This window comes from Heliconius melpomene, chromosome 3, assembly GCF_056956725.1.
Source record: "Heliconius melpomene rosina isolate 202511_hmr_F chromosome 3, ASM5695672v1, whole genome shotgun sequence".
NCBI classification, from domain to species: domain Eukaryota; kingdom Metazoa; phylum Arthropoda; class Insecta; order Lepidoptera; family Nymphalidae; genus Heliconius; species Heliconius melpomene.
Window position 1 is genome coordinate 3894186 of NC_140391.1, and position 23501 is coordinate 3917686.

Consider the following 23501-nt stretch of genomic DNA (forward strand, 5'->3'; position numbering starts at 1 on the left):
AGTAATATTTTATACGTGTAACTGGCTTCGTTACGTATTGATATAGTGACAGCTTTCATACTGGGACTAGCTCGATGCTAGTGAAAATAAATTAAAAAAAATATTTTCATCCATAGCGTTTGTTTGTAATAATATTTCAGTAAGTCTATTCGAATATATATGTATCTATACTATACATTATATGGAAACACTAACACATTGCTGTCTGTACGTTGAAGATATATTAAAAAATAAGTCGTTGGAAGCATTTATACAAATATTTTTTTTAAGGTTTTCCTGCTTGTCTGAACGCTTGTGTACGCCTATTTCAGAAATGGACTAATTGATTTAAATACAGTTTTCACTAATGTATTTTGGCAAATTTCCCTTAATATTTAGTGTTCATTTCGTTAAGGTCGGTTCATAAATAAAAAAAGTTATATATTCTTATAATGAAATCGTAGTTAACAGTTGGAAAATATATAGGAAAATTCTTATGGGGGATTTAACAATATAATAAAACTCAAAGAAGGAATAAATTTTTTTGTAGAGAAAACGTAGAGCTAAGCACTACTTTCCCCACATTTTTGAGACATTTGAAAATTGGAGGAAAGTGATGGCCTGAGTTTAATTTTGCATTTTTTCTTTATTATTGTATTTTACTTTCAAAGATTAAATGTCTATAAAAACAAAAAAAATATAAAAATTAATTTACATTATCAAATAAAATGAATACCTGCAGCGGTAGAGTCGGGTGGTGGCTGAAAATGATAAGTAGCGGCAAAACCCTGGCCTGGTGACGCCGAGTTCGCTGTGAATTGTAATAGTAAGGAAGGACCTGTTGACAACACCTCGTAACCTGTGAATTAAAGGGAACCATGTTATCATATATTCATATAATAATGTTAACGATTACATTAACCTTTTGATGGATTTTTTTAACCAATGTGTATAAAATGGCTTGATTCATTATTTTTTCATTTCTTTCTCTGATAGTATCATTTAATTTTTATTTAATGAGATTAAATGAAAAAGAAAAAAATTAAAGACGCAGCGCCGTCGTGGTACAACGGCACAGCACTTGACTGTAAGAGTAGTGGTTGTGGGTTAGATTCCAATACGGGGGAATTAAATATTTAATGTTTTAATTTCCTCGCCCTGGTAACGAGATAAAGCATGGCGTTGAGTTCATCCATTCAAATCGCAATGCTTTCAGAATTCGGCTACCGAAGAGAAGTGTACAATGGATGTGTCTTAATGGGTACGGAGTATTTTAACACTAGATTAGTATTTTAATAAAATAAAAAAAAAATCTGTTATAACCCCCCCCCCCACCCCTTTCCCTTTTCCCTCCGCAGCAGAGAAAATAAGAGGAAGAGTAAAGATAGAAGAAATGTACAAAATAATAAAAAACATCGTTCGACTTCGGTAAAGTTAATCTCGTTGATATTTCAACGAACAAACTACTACGTAGAGGACACGAGTGAGTACGCAAAAACAGGTGTATCTATCGTAAACACTTTATACCCTCAGTTTTACTATCCAATAGACAAGGTTTGTAAGCCTGTGTTCAAATTTAGTCGTCGAGAATATACCAAAAGCTTAGTTTTAGTTTTTAGGCTACGTATCTACAACGAGTATGTAATACTATTTTTATATGTTTTCTGGAAAAAGTATTTTTCTTTTGCTCCAAATTCTATTTTCCTGGAATTACATTTTAAAAGAGACATTCAGTTCTCCGTTTTTCGATATTTGAGGTACATATTGCGTGCTATGTGGCCAAACTCAACGCCACACATTGTCTTTCAGAGTGATAGATAAAAGCTACTTTGTCTAAATATATTGCCTTTCTATATTCTAAGTTTTTATAGTTCATTGAAGTCAATATTGTTAAAGCGTAGTTAAGATTTGTCCGCGTGAACATTGTAGGTTTAATTCCTATCCTTCTCTTTCGCGTTACCCAAATCTTAGATATACAAGAATTGGCGTTGAGTTTCAGTAAAGCAGGTAGAGTAATTTTTTAATATTTATTTCTAAATAGCATATGAATCCACAACTATCGATTGCAGTCGTTATAACTGAGCCATAAGAGAAAATGTAGCACTTTATTGCTTGTATCGTGAAACCTCACGTTATTACTCTAGACGAATTTTCGAACTAATTAATTTTAGGTGGCGGTTGTTAACTAGGTCGTACCACACATATGTACACGTAATATAGCAATTCGTTTCTAGAAACCCAAATAGATATACTTGCTGTAATACGATGTTGTAACCTATTTTTTTTTTAATGTTTCTACTGACTTAATGTTACTTAAAGATAATAAGATAAGATAAGATAAGATATTAGTTAAAGTAATTTATATGAAATCTTTTATTATTTTTTTTAATTTTTTTGGTAAGAGAGGGGAGACCTCGGTTGACCTTCAAAAACACAGTATCAAAGATACTGGAGGAAGGTAACGTAAGAATCATAAGGATACTTAGGAGGGCATTATGAAGAGGTTGATGACAGTGGACGAGGCGAAAGAGGTATGTACAGACCGTAGCTCTCCGTTCTCTCTGACTAGTGAAGCTTTATATGTATTTATGTATATGGTTTTTTGTTTTTTAAAATATATGTTAACTAATAAACTGGCTGTGCCGTAAAATATATGTTTTCTACGCTATATATGTTTTATTAAAAGTAATAAAGACGTCTGTAAGATACAACAGAAATAACTTACTTCTACTAATGTAAGTATGTTGTCTGACTCTTATCTTGTTATACTCATATAATGAGACACCTATTTTAACATATTCCACTATGTTATATTTCTTATGTTTTACTTATTTTATTTATTTCAATATAAACTCGGTGGTTGTGTGTTCAATTCCCGCTCAACTTTAGCGGGACTCTAGCTTTTTTTATTTTTTAGAGCAAATTTTTGTTAATAACTTTTCTGGGATGGGCATAAACCTAAACTGGGATAGGCACGAACCACCCAGCCTCCCTATTCCTACGCCTATGAATGCAGTCAATGTAGGTAAATACTGGCAAGGTGCATTAAAAGTTTTTAAGCATTGACACAAAGAAGAACATCATAAGAAGAAGATAGTAGAAGAAACTGAAGAAACAACATATCATTATATTATATTTGCTCACATTTCATAAAAAAATCAAATATATGATGCCCTCGAGTTGTATTCCAACAAAAAACCAATAAGCAACACTAACATAGTTTGAATACTGAGCAGTTGAGCACCTATTCTCAATTATATGGGGAAACGACGACAATCACAACTCGCTCGGCCTCTGACGAAATGTATTCATGGGGACAGAATTCGTTTTGTTTCATCTAAATAAATGATTTACGGATATTGTTTTCAATTTTAGTATAAAGTTAAATTAAAATCAGCTTCACGATGTATCCCGCATACAGGAGGGTAGGCAGAGGGAACCTAATGTTAAGATATTTTAGCATTTTCCGTCGAACTCGAGAATCATTGATTAAGCTTAAGCTACTAATCCTACTAATTTTCATAAAACATAGCTAAGAACCGTCGATGAACAAGGCTTTCGATTAAAACCCCCACTTCAGTTGGTTTATTATTTCAGGAGCTACAGTGCCACAAACAGACACACATACACGTCAAACTCATAACCCCCCTTTTTGCGCTCTCAAAACAAACTCTGCTATATACTTTACCTTTAATAGTACTTTACACTTTTTAATCAAAAGACATCTCCTAATCACCCAAAATTACACGATTCAAATGAATTAAAATTCAATTAATGCTTAAAGCGTGACAGAATATCGTCAGATAATTCATTTTAGAATTATTTAGTCACGTACGTGACAAATTTTTTCCAATTCTTAATGAAAGCAAGTATTATTTGAATAAAGGCAGCTGAAATTAGATATTGAAGTGACGACGTGAATCTTAATTTAGTACGATTCCAGTAAATGTGTTTTTAGGGTTGACTCCAGCCTTTACGTTGAAAATTTTACGTCATATTGTTTTAACTAATTCATTACGTTTCTTTTTTTTTATTTTATATTTAAAAAATACCTTACAATTAATTAAATTTTAATTAAAATTTACGAATAAAAGCCAGTATGTCTTATATCAATTAACCTCAAATATTATTTATTTAGGTACAAAAGAATTTCTTTACATTTTCAATATTTATTTATATTATTACGTATTTCATATATGAATTTGAATTTAGATTGATTCTAGACACAACTGTATATTCGAATTGAACATATTGATCTACATGAGATTAAGGTATTGCATCGAGGTACATATTATACATATATTATTAAAGCCATTATATATACCTAAATTTTAAATTAAGTAGTTTAATTGGCGACGAGTGCGGCATTGGGGACCGACACCCAACACGCCATGTCCGGAAGGCCGGGAGCTGGAGGACGGAGCTACGTAGAGAGAGAGAGAGAGAGAGAAACGTATGGCGCTCCGCTCTCTCTGACTACCCCGCTAGGGATAAAGCGTGAAGCTAATTTAGTAGATTATTGTCTTTTTTAAATCAACTTCGTGTAAGTTACAGTACGTTTTTAATTTATATTTATTAGCTACGGCTTCAATAACACAAACAGCTATAATAGAAAAACTTTTAGAATAGGTGAAAATAGAAAAAAACTGGTATGCTATTACGTTTCTGCGTTTTTCGAGCCACTGCGTGTTGAGTGGGGAAACTCAACGCTGGGCTTTTGCCCACCAGGGCGGAGAAATGAAAATATTAAAAAATAAATAATGCATTCTCTCGAGATTTCTCATCCATACTGCTATAAAGTAAGACGTACAAAATTTTCAAATAAAATCGAACTAAATTTCTAAAGCATTTCTAGATTCTACAGTATCCTAGCCCTATCGAACTGAAAGTCGATTTTACATCTAGGTAGCATTATTCATTCAATAGCGGACTACGACTGACGTGAGGCGACGCCACACTAGAACATACAGGGAACTTGTATGTATTGATTGAACTAATTGAAGCTGAAATGTTACTTGCTTTCCATCCTATATATATATTCTAAAATACTATTACTTTAATTACAAATTTATTGTTGTATTAATATTATTTTAAATTATTTGAATTTTGTTTAGATATTGCAAACAGAGGTTCTGGTTTCTATCTCAACTCTGTGATTTTGGAGGAAGAGCAGTTTACCTATTTTATGTAGGTTGAAAAAAATAATAAAAAAAGCAAATAAATTGTGAAACTTTACAAGAACAAAATTAGCATAAAATCAATCTACAGTGGCTAGGCTTACTATTTCAGTACTAAAAAATTATAAACATGTACATCAGAGGTGGTCATAGAGCAGTGGGATATCGTCTTGTGAGTATGATTCCGACTAATATAAGGTGATTAAAGGTTTTAGCACTAAATTTTCCTTATTTACCATACTATATAAGAAAAATAGTAAAGCGTGAAAACTTTTAAAGTCATATATCTACATAGATAATGCATTCCATTCACATATCTTTTATTTTCTTTTGTTCTCCGTATCTACGGAGCGCTTTGCCTCGATCGATGGCGTACAATGAAATCGCGGCTTTCAATGTATATTGCTAGGAATAACTCATTTCATATGTATGGAGGGAAACACCGCCACTATAAAATTGGAAATGGAGTTAGAAACTTGAAGGATCTATACTGTATAGATTCAGAGCGCAAAATGGAAATGATAGTTTTATAGACGATGTCGTATATGTAGTTTTATTTCAAATTTAAATATTTTAGTATTTTCGTCACATAAATATATATATATGATTATTTTATATAAGTTTATTTTTTTTTTAAAATATCTTATTTTTACATTTTCACGTTGCATTCCACATGTAGCAAGGTAGACAGACGGAACCTAGTGTTAAGATACTCCGTTCTCCACTTTCCGCCGGCTTCTGAAGGTATTGCGTGTTGAATGACTCGACACCAAAGCCAAAAAATGACTGGCCTTATTTATGGATATTATGACAAAATACTTGTTCATACTTCTTTTCAGGAAATGAGCTTTATAATATCTAAATTATAGGCAGTTATTTCCTATATCCCTAGACAGGCAACTCCCGTATCAACGACTAAACCCATAGAATAGACTGCCTTGATAGGCTATAAGAATAATTTACAGTAAAAACAAAATTAAATAATAATCAACAGTTTAAATAACAAATTTCTATTAAACCATTTCAACAGTAGAAGTATAGTTCAATATGATGAATAACGGTTGCTTTGGAGATGGCGCAGTTCGTATTAAAAGTTGCCTTAGTTCCCTCGAGTGCCATACACGCCGCCACAGCAGATAGGTAACTCAATAAATGTCACAATGAAAAATTATCTAGACACCACGCTGTTTTAAGTATTTCTAGGTTAACTTTAGGAGGTAAATGTTCATGGTATATTAAGTTCTTTAGCTAGGATAGTATAGGAATATGATCTTAGAAGCGACTAGATATTGTTGACGTTTATTTAATTTTAAATTCATTGAGGGCAGAGGATAGGTTGTGGGTTCGACTCCCATTAGATTAAACTGTATTTAATGTTTTCATTTCCTCGCTTTGATAACGAGGCAAAAAACGGTGTTCAATGTGGTCCTCTCAACACGCAATGCCTTAAATATTTGGATGGGAAACGTGTTTAATGTGTGGTTTAATGTGGTTTAATGGAAACCGAGCCCAATAAGGTTCCTAGGTTCCCTATGCCTACCATGCTATGTAAAAATATCGTTTTATGAATATTTTTTAATTAAATATAATATCTACACAAAATAAATTAATAGTAAAATTATTGGTTTTGATCTCTCAATAATATTATAAAATTGATGTATGCAAATTGAGTCAATCGGAACTAATAAAGCAACAAGTAAACGTATTGTGGTTCTCTTTATATATTACCATATAAAAATATTTATAGCAGAATAGCAGAGGGAACATAGCGTTAAAACACTCAAGTTCATGAATTTGTATCCAATTTTCGAGACATTGTATCTTGATTGGCTGAACTCAACGCTATGCTTTATATGTATTGTAAACAGAACGACCAAATGAAAATAATTTATGCCCCCATGTGGGAATCGAATCTACAATCGCGTCGCGTTTTACAGTGAGATATTGTGCTTCTACATCACAATGACCTAATAATATCATATCAAATAATATGTCTAGTACAGCTAGCTCTTGTATTTGAATTTCTTAAACGAAAATTTTTCAAAGAATAAAAGGATTATGCATTATATTAGCTTAGAATTTCCAATATTTTTTTTATAAAATGAAACTGAAACACGTCTAGACTGTCTCGAGAAAGCAGGCCCTGTTTTGTTCTTTAAGTCTTGCTTAGCGTTTCAGTAATAATATAGTATGAAGAACAATAGAATTGTGTCAAAAGATTTTCTTTTACAGTAAGTACGTATTATAATATAATGGTAAGAATATTGCCTGAACGAGTAAAACTGATGTCTGTCAATATTGTCTATTAAATTTATAGAACGTGGTAAACTAATATATAAAAAGGAAAGGGAATAACAGGTCATCATGGCGCAAGGGCAGAAGCGTTTCACTATAAACATGACGGTTGTGAGTTCGATTCCCACTCGGTGGACGGAGAAATGAATTAATTTTTATTAATATTGTTATTGATACGCTCTGATAACATGGCAAAGCGTCAAGTTCCAATTATAATTCAGCGGAAAGTGGAGAACAGAGTGTCGTAACACTAGGTTCCCTCTGCCTACCCTGCTGTGCGAGATACAGCGTGAAGCTGATTCAACTATTTCATTTAAAGCTCAAAGCTAAAAGGGATTTCATTTACCTGTAAGCTCGTTACACAGCATCGCAATGGCCGCCGCGTTTGTGTCCTTCCCGTCAAACACTTTGATGATGTCAGCCCGACGGAGGCAACTGTGAATGAGGTAGGGTTAACTTGGTTAAACTGTCACGTTGGAAACGATAGGCAAGTATATTTGTAATGGAGTTAGAGGTTTTGTGAAGATTGGGATTTTTTTGGGAGGGTAGACAGAGGGAGCCTAGTGTTCGGACACTCCACTCCCCACTTTCCTCATAATTCTGGAGACTGGCAGAGAGAGTGGCGGAACTTGTTGCCTCAACATCGGAACGTAGAACTGAAAAAATATATATTTAATTTCCTCGAGTGGGAATCGAACCCACAACTTGTAACGTTTACCGATACTCTTTGTACATCGGCGCCACGACAGCCCTTTGTTATAATTAAAAGTTGAATTAAATTATTATTTTTAGTTGATATATATTTTCGTTGTGAAAATTATAACTATGATAATGCTTGTATGGAATAAAATAGATGATTATGATTTTTTTACAGTTACTAATTATTTTTGTTTACTCTTACGCTGTATGGCAGGCAATAGTAGGTACTATTGCAGGATATACAAAAAGAACCTAGTGTTAAGACACTCTTTTCTTCGCTTTATGTCCAAGTTTTTTGTTATCAGGAGAGGAAATACAAATTGCTTCGTTTTGTTACCAGAGCGAGGAAATAAAAATAATTCTTTGTCCTGAGTAAGAATCGAATCTACAGCTGTCGCCTTACATACAGATATCGTGATGCTATGAGTATTACGATGACTTTGGCTAATTAATGAGGATTTGACATAAAAATATTACCTAAACCACAAATAACACAAAATTGATTTGCTGTCGCAAGAAAATATCTTTCTTAATTAACAATTTTCACATAAAATTACTTAAAAATTGATAGAAAACTCTCAAAAGCTCTAATATTTAAAGTTCGTTCGTATGCACATGCTATCAACTGGCCTTTGTTCGTAGACTCGTATCAACAGAACACTCGTATCATTGCCTATAAATTGGCTGAAGATATAGGCTTCATTTCAGTCTCGTTTCTAGTATGAAACGCTAGTGTGAAACAAAGGTGCAACGAAAATGTTGGAAATTTATAGCTAGAATCATATATTTAATACTTTTAAATACCTATTTGTGAAAAATGATTTTTTTATATTCAACGATTTTTCTAAAGAAAATAAAAAAAAAGAAAGAAATAAAAAAAATATACAATAGGTTTATTCTGTTCCGTTTTTATTTTTTAATCATGTTTATAAAAACTAATACGTTTTTTTATTAATTATCGCGCATATAACAGGGAAGGTTAAGGTAACTTGGGAACCTTGGGAACCTTGGGACCTAGTTTTAAAACACTGCGGTCTCTATTAAGATACTACCGGTTTCCACTTTCCACTTTTTTGTTACCAGAAATAGGAAATGAAAATATTATTTCAACTAAATTTTTAATTTTTAATTAAATTGAATGAGAATCGACTCACAACCGTCGCGCTTATAGTCACACGCTTATTCTCATTCGCCACGACGACTAAATAAAAATAGAAATAAAAATAAAAAGAAATAAAAAAATAAAGTGTCTCAACACTAGCCTCTCTGTCTAAGTTGCTTTAGACAGGTAGCTAAAACTAAAAGAAAAATACATTAACAACATCCCAATGTGCATCATCAATTAATTTTGTAAAAAAAAAACGATACCTATCTCGAACAGCAAAGCTTTACTAGGAAACAAATTAAATCAGAACTAAGCGACTTCTTGATAAGTTAATTCTACTTTAGAGTAAAAAAGTTCTTGTACTTAGCTACTAGCTAGTCTCTTAAGAAATATAAAGAAAATATCTGTATGTATGTGCATTAAAGTAAACAATGCTAGCATAATACAGCATATTCCAAGATATCTAAGTATATAAATAATAGCAACAGTGTTATTTTATATTAATTATTTATTTAAAAAGCCGCCGTATGACTAGAAAGGTTTTGGGTTCGATTCCCATTCGAGGTAATCAAATATTTAACATGTAATGCAATATGTAATTTTCCTCGCTCTGGTAACGAAGTGCGGAGTTGTGTTTCGCCACTCAATACGTAAGGTCTCAAAAATTCTTTGAAAAATGGAGAACGGCAATGTCTTAATGGGGAATAGAATGTCTTATAATACTAAATTCCCAAATTTCATCTGCCTACCCTACTATGTGTGGGATACAGCGTGAATCAACACAGCGTCTATCTTTATTACAAATATGTTTTATATCTAATATACTTCTTTTCTGTTTCATGGTAAAGTAAAAGCCAATTTGGACTGTACCTAACAATGATGGTTCAGGTAACTACCAGTTGGGATTTCAAAACAAGTTATACAGTTAGAATGGAAACCTCAGCTTGGAAACAGGAAGTTGGTGAAATCACATTACCGTAAGCACGTAGTGTGTTTTTATAGAAAATGAGAAAAATAATGATGTGTTAATGTTTTTAAAAAAACATTAACACTTTTTCGAAAGGAACTCTACTCCGTAATCGTTCCTGTAGATGCTACACTTCACTGTCATATGAAATTACGCGTATTTTTTTTTAATTTCACGCTGCAGCAGGGCAGGCAGAGGGAACCTAGTGTTAAGACACTCGTCTCTCCACTTTCCGGTAAATTCTAAAGGTATTGCTTTGTGTGACGAAATTCAAAGCTTTACTTTGCCTCAACACCAGAACAAAGAAATTGAAGTATCAAATATTTCTATTCCTCGAGTGGGAATCGAACCCGCATTGCGCTACGCTTACGCTTGTGCTACGACCTCAAACGAGGTAATTAATAAGTACCTACAAGCTATCTACAGTCATCATAATTGAATAATGAATGAGCCGTCTCTATTAATGAGCATTGTCATTATCTTGTATAATTAACTATATCAAACATTCAATTTATATTTCTATACAATTAAATCTGCATATCTGAAGTATTGTGTATTCATATACATTTTATTTTATTAGTGATACTAGCGGCCCGCCCGCGGCTTCGCCTGCGTGAACTACGTTATTATAAATTTCTGTCTCCATGAGTACCTACGTCCTATAAGTGACGTCCATGTAAAATTTGAGACTCCTAGCATTTGTAGTAACGAAGTTTCATACAAACTTTCAACCCTAAAAACAACCCCTTAGAAGTCGAATATTGCAAATTCCCGTTTTAGCGAGCACCTACGTCCTATAAGTAACTCCTATGCAAAATTTTACATTCCTAGCACATGTAGTTTCTGAGATTTCGTGATGAGTGAGTGACTTTTCGATTTTATATATATAGATTTACATATCCATACCTATATTATAAATTCGCAAGTAACTCTGTCTGTCTGTCTGTCTTTTACGCAATCAGGGCCAAACCGCTAATTTAATTGTGATAAAATACTCATATAGAGATACTTGAGGGTCGCGGGATGAACATAGGATACTTTTTTCTCATATGTATAATATTATCGATATATAAGAATATATTAAAATACTTATTAATTTGACATGCAATTTATTCCGCCATGTTAATAACAACCGTCGTCGCTAAGCAACGATTTGCAAAGTTTGTTGTTAGAAAACGTCACCCAAAATGAGCTTGCTTAACGCATCTCTCTATTGAAAACTGAAAATAATTTCATAAATATATTTAATAAATATTCGTATAGTTCAAGCGGGCGTAGCCGCGTTCGGGTCCACTAGTAACTTTATATTCTTGTTACATACAGACTACAAATATAAATATATTTTGGTTAAAGCAGAATATACAATCGAACGAAAAATCGGTCCACAAGTTTTAAAAGCGTTATGACAGATAAAATGGTTTAAATTGAATTACCTTTTAAAAATACTCGTTCGGGAATACCAAACTGTTCAATAATAAAATTTGCGATACTTATCATGTCTTCTCGAGCTTGTTTGTATTGACAAATATTATTAAAAAATATATATATATTAGAAACATCGTCCTAACTTCAAATTTGTTGCCAGTGCAAAAGCTCCAGCGTGTGTTTAAATTCGATTCCCGTTCAAGGAAATAAAATATTTAACATTTTTTTAACGCTTTGGTGTCGAAGCAAAGTTCTTGCGGCGTTGAGTTCCGTTACCTAGCGTATACCTGCTATGTACGGGATACAGCGTGAAAAAAAATAAGCAAAAACTTCAAAATATTTGTATACAGTACAGTACGTATACTAAAATACTGTAAATTAAGTTTGAAACCGGCAGAATTTACGCCTTGTTGTTTTTAGTTGCAGAGACAGTAAGTTAACTAAAGTGGACTATTTCTGTGAAAGTTCGTAGGCCTGGGGGAAGTAACTTTATTATACCGAATACTGAACAAACCTATACTAAATATAATATTATTGTTAATCTAACGAAGTTAATTAAGATGAACTTTGGAGTTTGTTTGAATGTTATTGTATTAATAAACAAATTATATTTTAGAGTAAATATTAATTATATAATTCTGAATTGTATTTATTAAAAAGTTGTACTATTTTATTATTATTCATAACCAAACTTGAATTTAATTTTAATAATGTAAATATTATGAAGTATATAATTAAAATATGGAGGTTTTATCGAACTACTTACTATAATTCGATGGAAAATGGGGAGTGTCTTAACACTACGTTTCCCTTGCATGTGCGGGATACAGCGTGAAACTGATTTATTTATCGGACTACTATAATATGTGGCACAAGGCTTTAACGGGAAGTGTATCTATACATATATAAGGTTAATTTAGTGCAAAACTATTTGATCATATATTTGAAAATATAGTCGAAGTTTGTCATATTTGTGGTTTTTAAAACATACAATTACGTCATTATTGTGATATGTACAATTATTATGTTTCTACCATTCGATTCAAAGCACGTATTTTCTAACTAAACTTAACTTTGAAAATATCAAATAAATCTATTAGATAAACTATACTAGCTTTCATTTAATTAAATATACCACAGCCGACCGCGGACCGCACGCCGCATCCCTAACGGTATGTAATGAGTTAGGTCCATAATAAATTAATGGACCGAAAAGTGATTATTGATATACTGAACTAATAATTTTATAATTGAATAATACTATATATTTTTATAGCTTTTAAAACGTTATTTTATATATTTAGAATTTAAATTTATATAGTTCGACAATATTCATAACTTACAAGACACATTTAAAAACATATTTTTTTTACTAAGCTAGGTAATGTCTTATTTAAAGAGTTTTCAGGTTAGTAGAATTTGAGCCTATGTATATGTTGAGTGGCGGAGTTCAACGCCACGTTTTGTAAGAAAAAATCCCTCGAGAGGTAATCGAACTCGCAACAATTGCATTGGCTTCCAACGAATTTTAATATAAGCAAATTTGAATAAGCATTCTTGTATGTATCTACTGTAAAAGAAGAGTGTATTAAATCCATTTTCATATCATATTTGTCGTGTAAATATTTTATTTATTTATCCTCCTGAGTGGATTATAACAATGTTATGATTTTTATATAATATACTGCTCTCAGGCTTGCATGTTTTATGGCGGAAATCGTAAAATTTGTTGGCCTTAGTAGAAATAATATTAGGGTATTGACGCCTAAAAAGGTATTTTATGTTCAAATATGTTATTATTAAACTATTTATATATATTAGAATGATACATTTGTAATATTGTCACTTTTACAGAAAACTGTCTGAAAAATCTAATATAAGCCTTTTCTGTTCATATTGATTAGTTTAAATATTTATTTGTATGTTTATATGGTAAAGTAAAAGCCAATTTGGACTGTACCTAACAATGATGGTCACCTGAGTTGGGATTTCAAAACAAGTCATACAGTTAGAATGGAAACCTCAGCTTGGAAACAGGAAGTTGGTGAAATCACATTACCGTAAGCACGTAAAGCTCCCAAATTTATATGGAAGTGATAAAATAGCTTCGATTTAAAATATGGAATTAAATGTATAGTAGTAGTAGATTCACGCTGCAGCAGGGTAGGCAGAGGGAACCTAGTGTTAAGACACTCTGCTTTCCACTTTCCGTTGAATTCTAAAGGTATTGCATTGTGTGATGAAATTCAAAGCTTTGCTTTGCCTCAACACCAGAACAAAGAAATTGAAGTATTAAATATTTCTATTCCTCGAGTGGGAATCGAACCCGCAGTGATACGCTCGTGCCACGACCTCAAATGAGATAATTAATAAGTACCTACAAGCTATCTACAGTCATCATAATTGAATAATGAATGAGCCGTCTCTATTAATGAGCATTGTCATTATCTTGTATAATTAACTATATCAAACATTCAATTTATATTTCTATACAATTAAATCTGCATATCTGAAGTATTGTGTATTCATATACATTTTATTTTATTAGTGATATTTACATATCCATACCTATATTATAAATTCGAAAGTAACTCTGTTTGTCTGTCTGTCTGTCTGTCTGTCTTTTACGCAATCAGGGCCAAACCGCTAATTTAATTATGATAAAATACTCATATAGAGATACTTGAGGGTCTTGGGATGAACATAGGATATTTTTTTTCTCATATTTGTAATATTGTCGATATATACCAATATATTAAAATACTTATTAATTTGACATGCAATTTATTCCGCCATGTTAATAACAACCCTCGCTAAGCGACCGTTGCTAAGTAAAGATTTGCAAAGTTTGTTGTTAGAAAACGTCACCCAAAATGAGCTTGCTTAACGCATCTCTCTATTGAAAACTGAAAATAATTTCATAAATATATTTAATAAATATTCGTATAGTTCAAGCGGGCGTAGCCGCGTTCGGGTCCACTAGTAACTTTATATTCTTGTTACATACAGACTACAAATATAAATATATTTTGGTTAAAGCAGAATATACAATCGAACGAAAAATCGGTCCACAAGTTTTAAAAGCGTTATGACAGATAAAATGGTTTAAATTGAATTACCTTTTAAAAATACTCGTTCGGGAATACCAAACTGTTCAATAATAAAATTTGCGATACTTATCATGTCTTCTCGAGCTTGTTTGTATTGACAAATATTATTAAAAAATATATATATATTAGAAACATCGTCCTAACTTCAAATTTGTTGCCAGTGCAAAAGCTCCAGCGTGTGTTTAAATTCGATTCCCGTTCAAGGAAATAAAATATTTAACATTTTTTTAACGCTTTGGTGTCGAAGCAAAGTTCTTGCGGCGTTGAGTTCCGTTACCTAGCGTATACCTGCTATGTACGGGATACAGCGTGAAAAAAAATAAGCAAAAACTTCAAAATATTTGTATACAGTACAGTACGTATACTAAAATACTGTAAATTAAGTTTGAAGCCGGCAGAATTTACGCCTTGTTGTTTTTAGCTAGCAGAGACAGTAAGTTAACTAAAGTGGACTATTTCTGTGAAAGTTCGTAGGCCTGGGGTAAGTAACTTTATTATACCGAATACTGAACAAACCTATACTAAATATAATATTATTGTTAATCTAACGAAGTTAATTAAGATGAACTTTGGAGTTTGTTTGAATGTTATTGTATTAATAAACAAATTATATTTTAGACTAAATATTAATTATATAATTCTGAATTGTATTTATTAAGAAGTTGTACTATTTTATTATTATTCATAACCAAACTTGAATTTAATTTTAATAATGTAAATATTATGAAGTATACAATTAAAATATGGAGGTTTTATCGAACTACTTACTATAATTCGATGGAAAATGGGGAGTGTCTTAACACTAGGTTTCCCTTGGCTAGCCTGGTGTGTGCGGGATACTGCGTGAAACTGATTTAATTATTGGACTACTATAATTTGTGTCACAAGGCTTTAATGAGAGAAATACCTGTATATACGCATATAAGACATTTGAAAATAAGAAAAAGATAAAAGATGCAGTTTTTTGCAATTACGTCATTGTTGCACCAAATGAGCGATATGTAGAATCATTATGATTAAGTTCTAATATACGATTCAAAGCACGTATTTTCTAACTAAACTTAACTTTGAAAATATCAAATAAATCTATTAGATAAACTATACTAGCATTCATTTAATTAAATATACCACAGCCGACCGCGGACCGCACGCCGCATCCCTAACGGTATGTAATGAGTTAGGTCCATAATAAATTAATGGACCGAAAAGTGATTCTGAACTAATAATTTTATAATTAAATAATACTATATATTTTTATAGCTTTTAAAACGTTAGTTTATATATTTAGAATTTAAATTTGTATGGTTTGACAATATTCATAACTTACAAGACACATTTAAAAACATATTTTTTTACTAAACTAGGTAATGTCTTATTTAAAGAATTTTCAGCTTAGAATTTGAGACTATGTATATGTTGAGAGGCGGAACTAAACGCCACGTTTTGTAAAAAAAATCCCTCAAGTGTTAATCGAACTCGCAACAATTGGGAAAAATAAACGAATTTTAATATAAGTAAAGATGAATAAGCATTCTTGTATATATTTACTGTAAAAGAAGAGTGTATTAAATCCATTCTCATATGATATTTGTCGTGTAAATATTTTATTTATTTATCCTCCTGAGTGGATTATAACAATGTTATGATTTTTATATGATATACTACTCTCAGACTTGCATGTTTTATGGTGGAAGTCGTAAAATTTGTTGGCCTTAGTAGAAATAATATTAGGGTATTGACGGCTAAAAAGGTATTTTATGTTCAAATATGTTATTATTAAACTATTAATATATAATAGAATGATACATTTGTCATTTTGTCACTTTTAAGGCCGAGAAAATTATAAACTTCAAGAAAAGGGGCAGTTATTTATATTGTTTGCTGATAAGACAAATCGCAGTTTTGGGTTCCGCCTCTTGAAACGCAATGTCCAGAATTTGGGTGATGAATAACAGAAGGTGTCATGATTATAAATTCTCTTTGACTACTCTACTGGCTTGCTTTTTAGTGGTTATGCAAGATAATAATTATTAAATTTTAAATTAATTCTTTACTACAACTTAGCACATAATAGTAACATGTAGCAACATAAGAGTTTTCCTTAAGTTTGATATCAGTTTCTTACCATTTACTCGCAAACTAGTAAAAATATTCCTACGTATAAAAAATCCAATATTCGCGTCGTAGGCTAAATGAAGCGATGTTCGAATAAAATACAATTTTCTACGCACCTTACATCTCCCTTTTGTAGAGAGATTTCTTCAAAAACTACCTTCACGCGATCCTTTGGCCTGAAAATGACAAGAGACTGTATGGCATATTGATTTATGGTACAAGGTCAAATAGTACAAATATTTTTCTTCAAGAGTTTGGAAATTAAATTTTAAATATTTTAATTTTTTCGCTCTAGCAACAAGGCTAAGGCGTGGCGTTGAGTTCTGCCACTTAATACACAATGTGTCAAAATTCGGTGGAAAGTGGGGAATAGAAGCGCCTTATATGGGGATGAAGTGCCTTAGCAATAGGTTACTTTTTCCTACCCTCCTAATGTGCATCATTTTTGTGGGTGCATCAAAAAAAAATGTAAAAACTTGTTATTACAAATAATATTCATTTAAGCACGTAATCATATTGTACTAAAATTTCTATATTTGTTAAGTTTTTATAATGTAGAAAAATAAATTACCTCATTGCATTCTCTCTCTAATTTAATAACGAAAATTAAAACACCCGGACAGTAAACACTCCAACCGTTCCTTTACGAAAAAAAATATTAAAAAAAATTACCTACATTAAAAAAACGAGGTTACATTAAAAAGCTTACCTAGCGTGAAAATGATAAGAGCAGCGTACGTTATTAGGATATATGGACGGATATCTCGGGCTGTAGAGGCGGCCGTGTGTCGGTCGGTTACTCGACCGGCTGAACTGATAGTCGCAGTCAGTGCCCGGTATCCTGACGCCTTCGGTCTCGAATAAACCTGGAAAAGTTAATGAGTGAGTCCATAATTAATGGTATGCAGGGTAAGCAGAGGGAACCTAGTGTTAAAACTCTTTGCTCCAAATTTTCTGCTGAATCACCAATGTCACATTTATCCTCGAAACCAGAGCGAAGAAATGAATATAAATAAATATTTAATTTCCTCGACTAGAATAGAACCCACAATCATTCGTGTTCTATTGGACAAAATTTGTTTAAAAGTGTTACATACAAGATAGAGATTAATTTATTTCGATGATATCTATATATATAAAAGGACTTGTCCTCACTGACTGAGGTAAGACGCACGCACAGCCGTAACTGCTGTGCGTAGAAACGTGAAATTTGGACAGATATTTACTTTTGTAATCTGGACATCCACTAAGAAGGGATTTTTAAAAATTTTAACCCTAAAGGGGTGAAATAGAGGTTCAAAGTTTCTATGGAATTTTTTTTAAATCAGCACCGATATTTATAAAATTTCAAATTTAGATTTTTAAAAGTATTTAATTGAACACGTGTTTCATCGTTTTCTAGAATTCTCCCCCTAAGGGTGCAAATAAGGGGTTGAAAGTTTGTATGGAAAAATCTTTAAAACGCCACCGATTATTATAAAATTTGAAATTTAGACTTTTAAAAATATTTAATTGAACATGTGTTTCATGTCTCAAATCAATAATCTATATATATAAAAGGACTTGTCTTCACTGACTGAGGTAAGACGCACGCACAGTCGTAACCGCTGTGCGTAGAAACGTGAAATTTGGACAAAAGTTTACTTTCGTAATCTGGACATCCACTAAGAAGGGATTTTGAAAAATTTTTACCCTAAAGGGGTGAAATAGGGGTTCAAAGTTTGTATGGAAAAGAATTCTAGAATTCTCTCCCTAAGGGTGCAAATAAGGGGTTGAAAGTTTGTATAGGTTTTTTTTAAATCGTCACCAATTTTCATAAAATTTGAAATTCCGACTCTTAAACGTATATAATTAAACATATATTTCATGGTTTTCTAGAATTCACCCCCTTAAGGGTGCAAATAAGGGGTTGAAAGTTTGTATGGAAAAATCTTTAAATCGGCACCGATTTTTATAAAATTTGAAATTTAGACTTAAAAATATTTCATTGAACACATGTTTCATGGGTTATTAGAATTCACCCTTAAATAGGCAAGCGAAGCTGCGCGCGTCCGCTAGTGTTTATATAAAGTTAAAGTTTAAATAAAGTTAAAAAATAATAATTAGTAATTATTTAAGATATTTATCTGTATCACTTAACACGTATATTTTAGATATATTATAATATTAATTAAAAGTAAATTTTTAAAATATAATAAAATTTATGAGCATCAACCTTATTTTAGTAAAAACATTTCTCTCGTTTTAAGTTTCAGCATCACATTATATATAACAAACCTTACACAACATAATGTGGGGACAGGAGCTAGTTCATTTCGGCACCACCTTCACCCTGTCAGGTTATAAAATGCCCTTTAGTGTATTAAATTATGAGGATCCAACGGTTTCTAGGTTAATTGGCTTCCAGGTAACGTAGATAAAGGGAGATAAACAGACCTTGTTGAGAGACCGAGTAATGGGTAGCTCCCAAATATTATATGGTTTCACGGTACATACGTATCATGTGTATCATGTTGCAAGGATTTATTGCTTATTTTGAGACTTATTTTGTACTTATTTTTGATGGGTGGCGGTTTGTGATACTATGTTTTTTTTTTTCATTTTGGTTGAAATTTTTATTTTGAAGTGAACTATATTTTAGGCATGAGCTTTTGTATATTGCTATTAACATTTGGTAACGTAATGGTAACGAGGTTTTTTTCATTTGAAAATATGTTTGTTTAATATATTTTGCTAGCAGTCCTGTAATAAGCTGTAATCTATATATGGGTCATAATCAGAAAAGTGGACATTTTCGAATTCGTAACGTAACTGATAAGTAACAACACTGATAATGTTTGTTACGAAACTGATGTCATAAGGCATTATACACAACAAAATAAGGATATTATATGAATAAAATATTGTTTTTTTTTATTTAATGAGACACAGATTAAAATTTTAAAGATTCAATCGTTGAATTAACAGATTATAAATGTAAGTAGAAAACATAACAAACTGACAATATGAACAATATAATAATGCTAGTTAGTAACGTAATAAACTTATATTTCTAGTTAGAGATCACAAAGTTAATGATAAAATTAAATCCACTTTAAAATATATCAAAATTTGAGTCGTTATCACTGGAATTAAGTTTAATTCTTTGTAAGTGTTTATTCCGCATATCTTCATATTTAATAGGATTGGTCTTTTTAAGACGTTCTCTATATCTTTTATGTATTTCAGCACTTGACATAGGAGCCATGACGCTTACTGAAAATACAAAAATATTTATCAAAAAATAATAATCACAAAATCACAACTGATTTCAGGCAGAATAAAAAATATTTTTAACTAAATCGGTTCAGCTGTTTCTGAGATTAGCGTGCACAATCACAGACAAACAAGCAAACAAGCAAAAAACTTAAAAATCATTATTTTTGGTTACTTTGCTTTATGAAAAGTCACTAATAGTTTTTTTCATATGCCAGCAATTTTTTTTTCTTATATACATATCTTCCATATATAAGCACCGGTTCGACACAATTTTATTATAAACATATATAAGAGAACATTGGTACCGTAATTGTGAACTAGGCTTCATATTTTCTCAATTTCGTTACGTAACGAAATATAACGAAATTGAGAATGAAATCTGAGAAATTCTAACCCTTTTAAATATTTGCTCATAAGCCACGTGTTGCCTCTACAAGCACTGAAGTTCTTTTTTGAGATTTTGTAAAAAGAAGCAAATAACATAAACAAGAAAACGAAATTATAGAATACTTACCAAAATAAAAGCCGTTTATAACCCTGAGATGTAATTTCACGCATTCCCTTTAAAACATTTGAACCCCTCAACTGCTGCGAGTACACTACTGGTTGTAGCTACGACAGCATTGACTTTTAGAATTATGGTGCCACAACAAAAAACAATATTAAACAACATCCAAAATAATTGCGTTCATAATTTAATTGTACGTTACTAGCCCTGAGTAACAAAAAGACAATATTTTGGGACAAATTTACTTAACTAATATATATTGTTTATTAAATAATGTATCAATAAAAGTAGTTCTATTTAATATTATGCATAATGTAAAGTAATATAAACATATCTGAAATCAAATAAAACCATAAACATTCGTAACAAATCAATTCTTAAAAAGTAAAGTGGTGAATGGGACACGAAAAATTGTATGGAAGCATTTTGAAAGGTTTTTTGCAACTAACAACAAATACTATTATTTGCCATAATACATTTAAAATATTACAAAAATCTTTAAGTTAATAAATAAATTTATCGTAAATGGCAAAATATTTAAATTATCTTTAAAATTGTATTTTTAAAACGCATTCAAAGTAGCGGGACAAGAAAAGACACAAAAAGGACACTTTTTCTGATTATGACCCATATATAAAAGGACTTGTCCTCACTGACTGAGGTAAGACGCACGCACAGCCGTAACCGCTGTGCATAGAAACGTTAAATTTGGACAAAAGTTTACTTTCGTAATCTGGACATCCATTAAGAAGGGATTTTGAAAAATTTTAACCCTAAAAGGGTGAAATAGGGGTTCAAAGTTTGTATGGAAAAAAATTTAAATCGGCACCGATTTTTATAAAATTTGAAATTCAGACTCTTAAACGTATATAATTAAACACATATTTCATGGTTTTCTAGAATTCACCCCCTAAGGGTGCAAATAAGGGTTTGAAAGTCAGTATGGAAAAATCATTAAATCGCCACCGATTTTTATAAAATTTGAAATTTAGACTCTTAAAAATATTTCATTGAACACATGTTTCGTGGTTTATTATAATTCACCCCTAATTACGCAAGCGAAGCTGCGCGCGTCCGCTAGTTAATCATATGATGCAGGAGAGCTATAGGAAATTTATAAAATTGATTAATATATAATAAATTAAAATAATTATATTATAGCGGTGGTTTTCGAAAAATGGACGGAACGTGGGGAACGTATTGTCTTAACTCCAAAGGTTCCATGTTCCTACCCCGCTGTAGTTAACTTAATATACTTGTGAATAGAATAAACATAATTTCGCTATAAAAGCAACAGTAATACCTAATACTCTATTAAGTCTGGTTTAACAGTTACATATACTAAAAAAAAAAAATGTTTTACGAAGCACTCAAAATATTTTTATAATTAAAATTTAAATTTTTAAACAAAATTAAAAGTATTATTAATATGATCGGAGTAAGTACCTTATAATAGGCTTAACATTTTTTCCTATAATTAACTGCAACAATTTTTCCACTAGCAATTCTCGACAATGAAAGGAAAAAAAGCGTACAAAGTTGCCAGTTGTAAATTAATAAACGAAACTTTTCAGAAAATACTTTCACAGATTCTTTCGACTTAACAATTTGCGAAGTAAATGTAAACAAAAAAGTTATTATTTGAATTCGAAGTTAATTTGCAAAGTGGATTATTACTTGAGAAAAAATATACCATTAATAACAAGACTTTAGAAGTTTTAAAATACTGAAATTGGTTTAACGGGTGAATAGTAATTATATTTATATATAGAAGGAGAGGCAGAGGGAACCTAGTGTAAAATAATCCATTGCCACTTTCAGCCGAATTTTCGAAACATTGCGTGCGGAACTAAACGCAACGCTTTGCCGTGTTATTAGAGTGAAATGAAAATATTAAATAATAAGTCATTTCTTCGAGTGCGAATCGAACCCACACCCATATTTATAGACACACGCTTGTGCCACTACGCCACAACAGCGTCGTTAAACAATTCAATTGATTTTAAGTTAAATTTAAATTATTAACACATGATTTGCTCTCAGAAGGCGTCGTACTTGCAAATTTAAATCAAGTCAGTCAAGTGCGAAATGAAATAAGGAATTTTATGAAGCATAAATTAGTCTATTATTTAGAATGGCAAACTTCTTTATTGATTTGGGTACATTCTTCTTCTTCATCATCGTATCGTATCTCTCGCATAGAAGAGAAAACCTAGTTACTAATGACATTCTCTGCTTTCTGTTTTAAAATTAAAAAAAAAAATTAAAACAGTTTTCAAATTTGTTTGAACAATGAGATAGGATTACTATTTATTAATAAATAATTTTTTATTGTCTTCCAGGCAACATAGCGAAATATTGTAAAAGTTAAATAACCGTATGAAGGTACAGATTTAATTAAAATTTATTAATAAATTTTATGTTATATTAACCCTTATCTTCATTTTGTATAGTATACTATACATACAACTTTATAAAAATATACGATCGCTATAAAATATTTTTTAACTTAGTTTTATTAAACATATGACATTTCTAGACATTTATTTATACTTCAAAAATAAAAATAGTAGTTTATCTATGATAGTTTTAAAAAAATTGTCAAAAATAACAGTCAAGACGCGCTGCTCAGATTTCTCTAAGGTAAGTTTAATTTTATTTTTGTGTTTGTACTCCTAAATATGTATGTTTATTATAAAATACACATGCCTAAATGTCTGTTCTTACACATTTTTATATATATGCTGATGTCGCTATATGAATTAGTATGTTTTTTTCGTGTTTTTTAATAACGTATATTATACTATACATTGCCGCAGTTGCAGTCGTTTACCTTTCGTCGGTGGTGTATAGTATAATATAC

General features: G+C 31.3%; 1 protein-coding gene across 4 annotated transcripts in view; it reads right to left on the reverse strand.

Moving 5' to 3' along the window:
• Positions 1-23501, reverse strand: part of Sol1 (CUB domain-containing protein Sol1) — a 255522-nt gene that overhangs the window by 63236 nt on the left and 168785 nt on the right. For all 4 annotated transcript variants that reach the window (XM_085208009.1, XM_085208010.1, XM_085208011.1 and 1 more), the window contains 4 exons: positions 17582-17738; positions 16989-17048; positions 7798-7886; positions 716-838 (listed from right to left, as the gene is read on the reverse strand). In XM_085208009.1, coding sequence (XP_085064135.1) covers positions 716-838; positions 7798-7886; positions 16989-17048; positions 17582-17738 — 429 coding nt within the window. The remainder of the gene's footprint in view (positions 1-715; positions 839-7797; positions 7887-16988; positions 17049-17581; positions 17739-23501) is intronic.